At 44.2% G+C, this 12,091-nt stretch overlaps 1 protein-coding gene across 3 annotated transcripts in view; it reads left to right on the top strand.

Moving 5' to 3' along the window:
• The first annotated feature begins 915 nt into the window (after positions 1-915).
• Positions 916-12,091, top strand: part of ENPP6 (ectonucleotide pyrophosphatase/phosphodiesterase 6) — a 47,278-nt gene continuing 36,102 nt past the window's right edge. The window contains exon 1 of one of the 3 annotated variants that reach the window (XM_083367449.1): positions 916-1,206. In XM_083367449.1, the coding sequence (XP_083223575.1) occupies positions 972-1,206 (235 nt within the window). In that variant the 5' untranslated portion in view covers positions 916-971. Of the gene's footprint in view, positions 1,207-8,792; positions 8,927-12,091 lie in introns of those variants that run through there. The other 2 variants (XM_083367448.1, XM_083367450.1) reach the window with 2 other exon arrangements.

Raw genomic sequence — 12,091 nt, 5'->3', positions numbered from 1 at the left:
TTACTATTGACATATTGTATGGTTTGGATTTTTTTTCTCAGCAAAAGCCATTCAGCCTGAGAAAAAGTGATTGCATTTTATCAGTCAATTAAATTTTTTTAGAAATGTCTTAATTTTTACAAAATATATTATCATCATATAATTCTAGTTGCACGATCATTAAAATGCTGTCCAAAATACAATGTTTACTCATTTATTTCAATCCTGGTTTACATATTTCCACACATTTTTGGAATTTTATATACAGTTGTGGTTGCTGATTATGATAACGTGTGTGTATTCACGAATGGCAGCAAGAAAAGAATTTGAAAATGCCAAGAGGCACATCAGATATTTAACAGCCACTTGACAAAGCAAATGGTTGTAAACACAAGAAATCACTAGGATAAAAATATCTCTCATACATTGATCCATTAGTAAACAAATCTCTTCCTTAAATTATAAATATATGCAGTTAACAAATACATTCAAACTTTAAAAAGCAAATCAAATAATCCTTCAGGTTAAAATTATAGTTAGTTGCTGATTGTAAACCTAAGACTTATCCCTGATTACATTTTCAAATTTATTCACTGTTCTGAAAAACTGACATCTAGGAAGACAAGACACATATTAATGTTTTTTTAACTCTTTGTATGGCAGTGTAGCAGCGTCAATCAGCAGGCATGCAGCTCGGTCCCTGTGACTCACTTTTTCATGCTTCTTTTGTTCTATAATTAGTATTCATTACTGGAGCGCAAGCAACCATAGTAGCAAAGTTCAAAGCTTCTTGGTAACTAGGCTGTAACTTGGAAAGTCTGGCAGGTTCAATTTGTGCTGCTGTACCTTTAAACTCTGGGGTAAGTCCAGAGAACTGTGAGGGCCAGCCCTTGGAGAAAAAAAACAAACCTCCAGATGCTTTTTTTTTTTCAGAGCAACTGCATAAAGACTAAGAGCATAGAGAAGATTCTGGCAAGCCTCCATCCAGCAACATGGAAAAGTATGTTGTGTATCTCCTGGTAGTCCTTACCCTGGTACACTCATCTCTTGCACAGCCAAAGCTCCTGTTGTTTTTGCTTGATGGGCTTCGACATGATTATATTTCTGAGGAAGCACTAGAGTCTTTGCCTGGCTTCAGAGAGATTGTCAACAGGGGAGTGAAAGTGGATTACCTAACCCCTGACTTTCCCAGTCTTTCTTATCCAAACTATTACACCTTGATGACTGGTGAGTACCCTCTTAAACTTTCTGCTGTTGTGTTCATCAGGGCCACCAGCCTGAAGTGCCACACTCAGATTTCCGTAACTCTCCCTGTGGGAGCTAATGCAGACAAAAGTATCTGACGAGTATTTGTCTTGGCAAAGGTTAACGAATTTGGTGGAAACAAACTGTACAAATTAAATCTGCTTGATACTAAGAAAGCAAGCTTTTGTATAAATACCATCCCACCAATTATTTAGAATTTATCATCTCAATTTGAAAATCCTCAAGGTAAAAATGCCACTCAATTTTTTAAAATAAATCTGAGTACCGATTTCAGTTAATTATTTGTATTCATTTAAAATTTAAATTTTAGGCACTGCCCATTCATTAACAACTCTGATATGTTTAGAAGGATTACAAAGATGAGTTCATTGCACTATTAAGTCCTGATTAGACATGTCCTATCTGGAAAAGAGAATTCCTGGAATTATTCAAAGCAATTAAACGGTTATAGAATGCAAGATGTTTTTCCAATTTAGCATAGAAATATAAATGGTTCTTTGTGTGCTTTTCAAAACAGACAAATGAGGAATATTTAGCTCACTGATAAAAATGAATATTCGAATTTCAGCATATTGTAAAAATACTTTGATGAGATCACCAGTCCTTTATCAATAAAACTGGCATTTTTTTAAACTAAACTTGGAAAATCACATTAGGACAAGAAATATGTTGTCCTATTTTTAAATGATAGTAAATCTGTTTATGGTTTGCTAATTACTCCTTGTTATGAGCCTGAAGAGCAGTTCATGTACATTGAGAGATGCAACTTCGTTTTTTCAGTGGACAAGTATGATCATTCCCATTTATATCTACCAATTCATCCTTAGCGAATTGCAATGTATCTGCTTTCCTAGAACATTCTAACATACTGGTACAAAGTACAGGTACCAGTGCTCGCCCATGTAACATTTGCAAAATAAAAATCTTTGCAGAGCGTCATAACATCACAATTAATTGAGTTTGAACTGATGCAGTAATAGCATATTGCATCCTATGATGAGAGAGAAAGCCTTCAACACTTGCAATTATTTGCTTAGGATGCTGGCATGTATTTCGTCCCATAGAAAAGTCCTTTGCTTTTCCACAGGACTCCTTCAGAACCAGCATTTATGACCTGTTCTCAAAGTTCATTTTTCCTTCTTGATCTGGTTGGAACAGTAGGAATGCCAAGCAAGCCACAGAAAATGTGTCCAAAAAGAGCCTACAGGACCTACAATTAAGAGGCAACACATCTTTTTAAAATGCCTACTGATTGGAATATCCCACCAAAGAAATAGCTGTATTTCATGGGATGAGAATTTTTTTTTTGCTGCCTTTGCATTACTAAACAGTATCTAAGAACAACACTGTGAACTATAATAGTTGCTCTTGTGAAAGTGGACAAATATCAGCTTCTTCTGACTGAGCTGCAGAAATCTTAAGTAATCAGCAACACACTTTCTTGCGATTTTCAGTTTAACAGCAATGGTGTTAAAGTCAGAAAGGGAAGGGAATTTGGTTGATGAGCTAGCAGCTAATAAATAGACATGACTTAGAAAAGAGTTGGTATTGCTCAAAATAAACAGAGGTCAACGCCAGATTTATTGATTTATACTTAAGGCACAATTTATCACATTCTGATTCTGACTTGCTTGCAGTTGTTTCTTCCAAGATAATAATAATAATAATAATAATAATAATAATAATAATAATAATAATAATAATAATAATAATCCCCCAGCGAGGCACTACCTTGATATGGTTGTGGGGTTTGTGTACTCTGAGGAAGATGAGAGCTATGCCAGACAGGTCTCATCAGAGGAGGCAGACAAAGAGTGTCTCTCCAATAAAAAATATGGTGAGACGTAAATTTCAGAATGCCATACCAGCTCGGATGTCACCTAAGTTAACAAGATCCGCATTAGATGTTGGAGTTCCTGATATCTGGTGAAAAATGGGTTACAGGACTCAGGACTGTTGGCTCAGCAACCAGGGCCAGCAGCTGCAGAACTACTGGAAGAAAAGGTGTTTACTTGTTGCAGGTACACAGTGATTTAAAACAAAGAAATAATGATCTGTTATTACAGATCAAGTCCAACAAAAAGAGGATATCTAAAATGAATGCACCAGTTCTGGAAAGAACAACATCCAGAATCAGAAATAACAGAACAGAGACTAGCAGATCAACACCGATTTATGATATGAAATAAAGTATTCACAGAAACAGAATTGGACGAACTGCAAAGGTTTACCCAGGGCAAAGAAATCAAAGCCTTGCCAGAAGTAATTCAGAATGTAGAGGCAAGCCAGGGGGAGTTGGCAGTGAAGGAATACAACAGAGATATACAACTGTTCTCATTTGGAAACCAGGCACCTTTTCTTCAGGAAGAACAAAGCCCTCTAACTAAAGAAATAAAAGAATTGAAACAAAGAATAACTGAGCATCTAGAACAGCAAAAAAACAATAGAATAAGGCTGCCTGCATTGAAGCTTGTTCCAAAGAAACAGCTAGCACAAGCATTAAAAGTTACAAATACTGCAATATCAAGTATAAGCACCAATTCACTGCAAGAAACAAACCAACTAATGTACAGCACAGCTGCAGTTATAACTGAATACCTGGGATGCAAAATCAACAAAGAAGAAAAACAAACAGTGCACCACAAAAATGGAAAGTTAGACTAGAAAATAAGATCAGCAAGTTAAGATCATATGCAAGCAAGCTAGAACAGATGAAAGAAAAGAAGCTGAAGAATAAGAAGACCAAAGAATACCTAATCAAGAAATACCACTTAGAAACAAGGAAGATCAAGGAAGCCCTGGGTGCCCCAGGGCTCTGTTCTGGGCCCAGTGCTCTTCAACACAACGATTTGGATGAGGGGATAGATGGGGAACTCATCAAATTTGCAGATGACACCAAGCTGGCAGGAATAGCCAGTACTCCAGAAGATAGGCTTAAGATACAGGAGGATCTGGACAGACTCGAACACTGGGCACTATCTAACAAAATGAAATTCAATTGTGAGAAAAGTAAGGTTCTGCATTTAGGCAGGAAAAATCAAATGCACAGGTATAGTATAGGTGGTACCTCCCTCCCTGTGAGAGGGATCTCAGAGTCCTAGTGGACAATCACTTAAATATGAGCCAGCAGTGTGCTGCAGCTGCCAAAAAAGCCAACACAGTGCTAGGCTGCATTAACAGAGGAATAGAATCAAAATCACGTGAAGTACTAATACCACTTTACAATGCCTTGGTAAGGCCACACCTGGAATACTGCATCCAGTTTTGGTCACCACGATGTAAAAAAGATGTCGAGACTCTAGAAAGAGTACAGAGAAGAGCAACAAAGATGATTGGGGGACTGGAGGCTAAAACATATAGGGAACGGTTGCTGGAATTGGGTATGTGTAGTTTAATGAAGAGAAGGGTGAGGGGTGACATGATAGCAGTGTTCCAATATCTCAGGGGCTGCCACAAAGAAGAGGGAGCCAAGCTATTCTCCAAAGCACCTGAAAGCAGGACAAGAAGCAATGGATGGAAACTAGTCAAGGAGAGAAGCAACCTAGAACTAAGGAGAAACTTCCTGACAGTTAGAACAACTAACCAGTGGAACAACCTGCCTCCAGAAGTGGTGAATGCTCCAACACTGGAAGTTTTTAAGAAGAGACTGGACAGCCATTTGTCTGAAATGGTATAGGGTTTCCTGCCTTAGCAGGGGGTTGGACTAGATGACCTCCAAGGTCCCTTCCAACTTCTTCTTCTTCTTCTTCTTCTTCTTCTTCTTCTTCTTCTTCTTCTTCTTCTTCTTCTTCTTCTTCTTCTTCGCGGAGGGGAGGAGCGGGGGTCGGTCGCCCCCGGGGCTCCAGGGCAAGTTGTGGGAATGCCTATTCCCACGACGTTAGGGAATGGCAGCAGGTGTAGGAACAGAGGGCCGTATCGATCTCAGGGAAGGCCTCTCCGCTACTTGCAAGCGGTGAGGCGTTCCGACCCTCTTGTTCTACCCCGAGGTCCCGGGAGTGAGGATGTGCAGCCGCCTGAGCTCCGGCTGGTGTACCTGAATGCCAGGTCTGTCGTTAATAAAGCTCCTCTCGTCCGTGACTTGGTCGAGGGTGAGCAGGCGGACCTGGCTTGCATCACGGAGACTTGGTTGGGCCCAGACGGCGGTATTCCTCTGGCTGATCTTTGCCCACCAGGTTTCCGGGTGCTACACCGGCCTCGGGCTCAGGGCAGGGGTGGGGGAGTGGCTGTTGTTATGAGGGAGACCTTAGCTCCGCGGGAGGCCACCGTTCCGCAGATAGTCGGGTGTGAGTCTCTCTTTTTGAGATGCGGCCCTGGTGCGCAGTTGGGCTTGCTGCTGGTGTACCTTTCGCCTAGTCACGCAGCAGCAGCCCTGCCTGAGCTTCTCGATGTCCTCTCTGGGTTGGTGGTTGAGTTCCCGAAACTTATAGTTTTGGGGGACTTCAATCTACCGTCTCTGGGAGGATCATCTGAGTTGGCTCGGGAGTTCATGGCTTCCATGACGGCCATGGACCTGACGCAAGTAATTTCAGGACCGACTCATGAGGGAGGCCACACCCTTGACCTAGTTTTCTTATCTGGTCGGTGGTTAGATGATCTTGGTGGGGGCTCCCCAATTATTATGCCCCTGTCATGGACCGATCATCATCACCTGCGGCTGGTCTTCCGTTTTGCCACCCCCCGCCGTGGGTGTGTGGAACCAGTTAGATGGTACCGCCCCAGACGCTTAATGGATTCCACGAGATTCCAGGCAGCACTGGGGTCCCCACCTGCCTCCCCCACTCACAGCTCGGCAGATGCCTTAGTGGAAGCTTGGGAAAGGGCAGCCACTGAGGCTCTTGACCGAGTTGTACCCTTGCGGCCCCTGACCCGATGCAGATCCCGTCGAGCTCCATGGTTCTCCGCGGAGCTCCGGGAGATGAAGCGCCGGAGACGGGGCCTAGAGAGCGGTTGGAGGTCCAGCCGATCCTAATCCGACCGATTGCGACTAAGAACCCATATTAGGTCTTATCTCGCTGCGATAAGGGTGGCGAGGTCTAATCACTTCGCTGCCCTTATCGCGTCCGCAGATAATCGCCCGGCCGCTCTGTTTAGGGTGACTCGCTCCCTCCTTAATCAGGAGGTGAGGGAGGAACCCTTGCAGGGTCGTGCCGAGGAGTTTAACAATTATCTGTCGGACAAAATCACTCGGATTCGGACCGGTCTGGACTCTGACTGGGCAGAGTCTGGCGATCAGGACACGGGTGGTCTTGTCGATATCACTTGGGAGGAGTTTGATTCTGTAACTCCGGAGGAAGTGGACAGGATTATGGGGAGACTGAGCTCCACCACATGTTTATTGGACCCGTGCCCTTCCTGGCTGGTTTATGCAGCCCGGGAGAGGACACGCAGCTGGTTCCAGGCAGTTATATCAGCTTCTTTGAGTGAGGGTAGCTTCCCTGCTGTCTTGAAAGAGGCGGTGGTGAGGCCCCTCCTCAAGAAGCCTGCCTTGGACCCAGCTGTATTGAACAACTTCCGTCCGGTCTCCAACCTTCGCTTTCTTGCGAAGGTTGTTGAGAGTGTGGTGGCGCATCAGCTCCCTTTGGTCCTGGATGAAGCGGATTATCTAGACCCGTACCAATCGGGTTTCAGGCCTGGGCACAGCACGGAGACGGCATTGGTCACGCTGGTGAATGATCTCTGGAGGGCTCGGGACAGGGGTCACTCCTCTGTTCTAGTCCTATTAGACCTCTCAGCGGCTTTCGATACCATCGACCATGGTATCCTGCTGCGGCGTCTCAGGGGATTGGGAGTGGGAGGCATGGTTTTACAGTGGTTCTCCTCCTATCTCCAGGGACGCTCGCAGTCGGTGTTGACAGGAGGGCAAAGGTCGACCGCGAGGTCTCTCGTTTGTGGAGTTCCTCAGGGGTCGGTCCTCTCGCCTCTCCTGTTCAACATCTATATGAAACCGCTGGGTGAGATCATTCGTGGCTTTGGAGTTGGGTATCATCAGTACGCTGATGATACCCAGCTTTTTCTTTCTACCCCAAACCACCCCAGTGATGCCCTCAACGTGATGTCCCATTGCCTGGAGGCGGTTCGGGTCTGGATGGGGAGGAACAGACTTCAACTCAACCCCGACAAGACCGAGTGGCTTTGCATACCTTCATCCCGGGTCTATTCAGATATTCCATCTCTCTCTATGGGGGGTGAACTATTACCCCCCGTAGATAGGGCTCGCAACTTGGGAGTCCTCCTAGATTCGCGGCTTACCTTGGAAGATCACATGGTGGCTGTGACTAGGGGGGCTTTCGCCCAGGTTCGCCTGGTGCGCCAGTTGCAGCCCTATCTAAGCCGGGATGATTTATGCACGGTCACTCACGCGCTCGTGACCTCTCGTCTAGACTACTGCAACACTCTCTACATGGGGCTTCCCTTGAGGACCACCCGGAGGCTCCAACTGGTACAGAATGCAGCCGCGAGAGTTGTGTTGGGAGTTCCCCGATACTCCCATGTGACACCTCTGCTCCGTGAGCTGCATTGGTTGCCAGTTGTCTTCCGGGTGAGATTCAAGGTGTTAGTAATGGTGTTCAAAGCCCTCCATGGCACGGGGCCGGAGTACCTCAGGGAACATCTGCTGCCGGCATCAAGCTCCCTGCGCCCTGTGCGTTCCCACAGAGAGGGCCTCCTCAGGGTGCCACCGGTCAGAGAATGTCGACTGGTGGCCCCCAGGGGGAGATCCTTCTCTGTGGGCGCCCCGGAGCTATGGAACCAGCTACCGGTTGAGCTCCGGACGGCGCCCGATCTGCGCTCCTTTCGCCGCAATCTGAAAACATACTTATTCGATCAAGCCGGCCTGGCCTGAGGGGGAATTGGTGGGGTTTTTATCTTTTTTATTGGGGTTTTTACTATGTATCAATTGTATTTTAATCGGGCATGTATTTAATTATTTTTTAGTTTTTGTAAATTTCTGTGTTTTATTCTTGCCCTGTACACCGCCCTGAGTCCTCCGGGAGAAGGGCGGTATAGAAATATTAATAAATTAAATTAAATTAAATTAAATTAAATTCTTCTTCTTCTTCTTCTTCTTCTTCTTCTTCTTCTTCTTCTTCTTCTTATTATTATTATTATTATTATTATTATTATTATTATTATTATTATTATTATTATTATTATTATTATTATTATGGTTGCTTATCAAGAATCCAATCCCACTTTCCTGAAAGAGGTTGCTTCCAAGATGCTATGCAAAATACAGCAGTTTGATTATTTCTGAATGCTAGATAACGATGGCAGTGATTTGTAATGACAGTAGTGAAAGTTCTACAGACAATAATGCTCTGTTGGAAAAATATTACTTACTTAGCTATTAGTTTGACTCTCCTATGTTTGTCTTCTCAAGATGACAACACCCAGAATTAACAATACTTCAACAACCAGAATTACCAGTTGCCTTACCAAGAACTTCATTGGCCTAGATGGGAAAGTAACCTACTTATTCAAAGGCTGGTTTTTAATTTGTCAAGAGTTTTTCAAACAAGTAATCCTTTAGTGTTATCTTTAGATTATAATGAAGTTAATCCTGACATTGGTTCTATTCTGAAAATCCTAAAGTCTGGAAGTTCTTAGAAAATATAGAACATGAAGAATTGATAGAAAAAATATTTTCAGATTATCAAAACATGTTTCTGAAATTGCTTAAGATGTAAGTATCCCATAGAGTGTTTGGTAACCAGATAATTGTTGCAGTTTTAAAATTTCAGTTTAACTCTTGTATTCCAATTTTATCCAGTAATTTGGCTGTTGTCAGGACCCACCTCAATCCACATCTTAGGAAATAAGAACTCTTGGATGCAAGTTTAGTCCAAAAGGAAAATGTTTACTAGGAAGGAATCGATTGTGGGAATACAAGACGGAATCTGACAAAGGTTACATTTCAATCCTATATAAACCATTCCCATTTCAGCCCCTCCCCTCATCCATTTGGTCAGGCTGTCGTCAGTTGCTAGGTGTCAGGTCCTTCCATGGGAAAGGGAACTCTCCTTGGTTTTATGGTTATTGCTTTCCTTTTCAGTTGTAAATGAAGATACAAGCCAGATCTGTCTGTCCCCCTCCCTTCCCCCGTTAAAACATCCCCTGTTGTTTGAAAATCGCTTTAGTAACCATCCTCTCCCCCCCCCTCGGAGAGATGGCAGAATCCCCAGTAATAGCACGTTGTTCTACCTATACAATTATGAAATGTTTTAGCCTCCTCACTGGGATGCTCAATCTCTCCACCAGCGTTGGGCTGATAAGGTAGCGGATGCACCCAGAGTCTATCAGAGCTTTTATTTTGGCTGCTTCAGGCATAGGGGAAGCTATTATAGTCACTGTCTTAAGTATGGGTGGAAGGGGTCCACTTACCAATGGTTCTCCCTCTGAGCTGTCTTCCGAGTTGTCCACCGTCCCTGCGGTGCAGGCCGGAGTCCAGTCCCAGTTCCTGGCAGGAATTGTGGACTCTACAGCCTCTGTCCCCTTCATGGAAGATTCTTTTGTGTTGCCTTGGGGCTTCCCCGGCTTCTTGGAGGATGATGCCTCTGGTTTTCGTGGGGGGGCTTTTGAACGACATTCTGCAGCACGGTGGCCCTCTCTCCCGCAGTTGAAGCAACTTGTTGATTTTTTGGCTGTGGCTGGTGGTTTTTCCCCCTCGCGTGTTTGCTCGGGTGGCAGGCGGCCCCATGGTTTTCCTCTGCGGTGTCTCTTCAGTAGGTCTATTTCCACTTCCTCCACCAGGATGTACCAGTCATCGAGGTGGGGTGGGTCTCCTCGAGGCAGGCAAGCATCATACAGGTCGTAGTTCAGACCGTCTTTGAAGTGGCTAAGGAGGATGTCTTCTGGCCAGTTCAGCTTGCTGGCAATGGCTCGGAATTCTTGGGTATAATCAGCCACTGCTCGCCTGCCCTGCCTCACCGTTTTGATTCTCTCCCAGGCCTTACGGTCAGCCAAAGGATCCTCGAACCGTCGCCTCAAAGATGACATGAGTCGGTTGAAGTCGTTGAGTTCTGGGGCGTTGGAGTCATGCAAGTTCACCACCCAGTCTGCAGCCGTCCCGTCCAGGGCAGATTGCACAATTCGGATGCGTGTTTTGTCACTGGGGATGTCCCGTCCGTACTCTTCCATGTAGCTGAGGACTTGGGTTAGGAAAAATCCCAGTCGTGATGGCTCCCCCTTGAATTTGACTTCCAGGGGCAGGAGTCTTTGGCTGGAGCGTTGTCTGCGCCGTGGCCGGTATCGCTCCTCATCCTGGTCCCCATCTGTGGTTCTGGGGGGGGTGGGTACTGCTGAGGCAGCAATTCCTGTTCCATTGGATGGCCCCAGGGTTTCAGGTGTTGGATCCCCTCTGTTACCTTTCCAGTTGCGGCCCCAGGCGCTGCCTCGGTTGCGATTTTCAGCTCTCTCCTCCCTCAGTGAACTCAGGGTTACTTTCATCAGATCAATGGCCTTTTCCAGGATCCGCTCCTCCTCGCTGGCGTGCAGGGAACTCTCCATCTCTTGCCTCCATTCCGGTTGGTGGTTACTACGCCTCAGGGTCTTTTCTCCTGAAGCCTTTTCCCACTCACTTTTCCTTCCAACGCCCATCTACCACCGGGGTTTTTGGTCGTACTGCTCCACCGCTTCTTCCCCGGGGGAATATGCTGCTTCAGCTTCCCATTGTCTCTGGGATTCCATTTGGGGGGAAGACTCCCCCTCCATGGGGCTTCCCTCCTCTCTTGCTTCGTCGCCAGACATTTGTATTTGTTGCAAAGTCCCCCGGTAAGGTTTTCCCTTCCAGGTTGACTCTTAAAGCAGATTCCGTCTACTGTCAGGACCCACCTCAATCCACATCTTAGGAAATAAGAACTCTTGGATGCAAGTTTAGTCCAAAAGGAAAATGTTTACTAGGAAGGAATCGATTGTGGGAATACAAGACGGAATCTGACAAAGGTTACATTTCAATCCTATATAAACCATTCCCATTTCAGCCCCTCCCCTCATCCATTTGGTCAGGCTGTCGTCAGTTGCTAGGTGTCAGGTCCTTCCATGGGAAAGGGAACTCTCCTTGGTTTTATGGTTATTGCTTTCCTTTTCAGTTGTAAATGAAGATAATTGAAAATCGCTTTAGTAACCATCCTCTCCCCCCCCCTCGGAGAGATGGCAGAATCCCCAGTAATAGCACGTTGTTCTACCTATACAATTATGAAATGTGATATAAATGGATTCTGACAGCTGTATTTATTTTTTCATATTATTTATGTTGTATAACATTTTGATTTTTATTACATTTGCTGTGTGCCTTTTTATTGGATGTAGGTTTTGCTGAGTTACTATAAATTACTATGAATCTTTTTGAATCAGAATTAGACAAATAGAAAAAATGCCAATAAATAAAACAGAATTTAAATATAGTTTCTATTACTAAAGAAAGTTATTCTGCTCAAATGCAGTTACAACAATGTTTTAAAAAATCAAATATATAATCTAGAAGTATATGGGCTTCTTTATTAATGCATTAAATTAATAACAACACCCACTTTTAGAGAGAGATTTATTGAAGCTAACAATTTTTTTGGAGTCTAGACCTGTTAATGTATTACATATATATATTGGATTGGATTCTGAATTGGATTCTGAAAACAGGAATCATCAACAGATTTCTTTCTTAAAGCTGAGATTGATCTATTGTGATCTAATAGTGACTTAACACATTATGGTGTTATTTGTTAGTTCTGAACTTATTTTATTGTGTGAACCAACCAGTCCGATGTGAAGAGTGGAAAATCTGCAGGCTTCACTGCAGATCAGAAGTGCATTTTTTGCAATGTTAAGCTATACAAAATGTAGTTTAATTCTT

The sequence above is a fragment of the Vipera ursinii genome (assembly GCF_947247035.1).
Source record: "Vipera ursinii genome assembly, chromosome: 7".
NCBI lineage: Eukaryota > Metazoa > Chordata > Lepidosauria > Squamata > Viperidae > Vipera > Vipera ursinii.
Note: the sequence above shows the minus strand (reverse complement) of the source record. Positions and strands in the feature narration are given on the sequence as shown.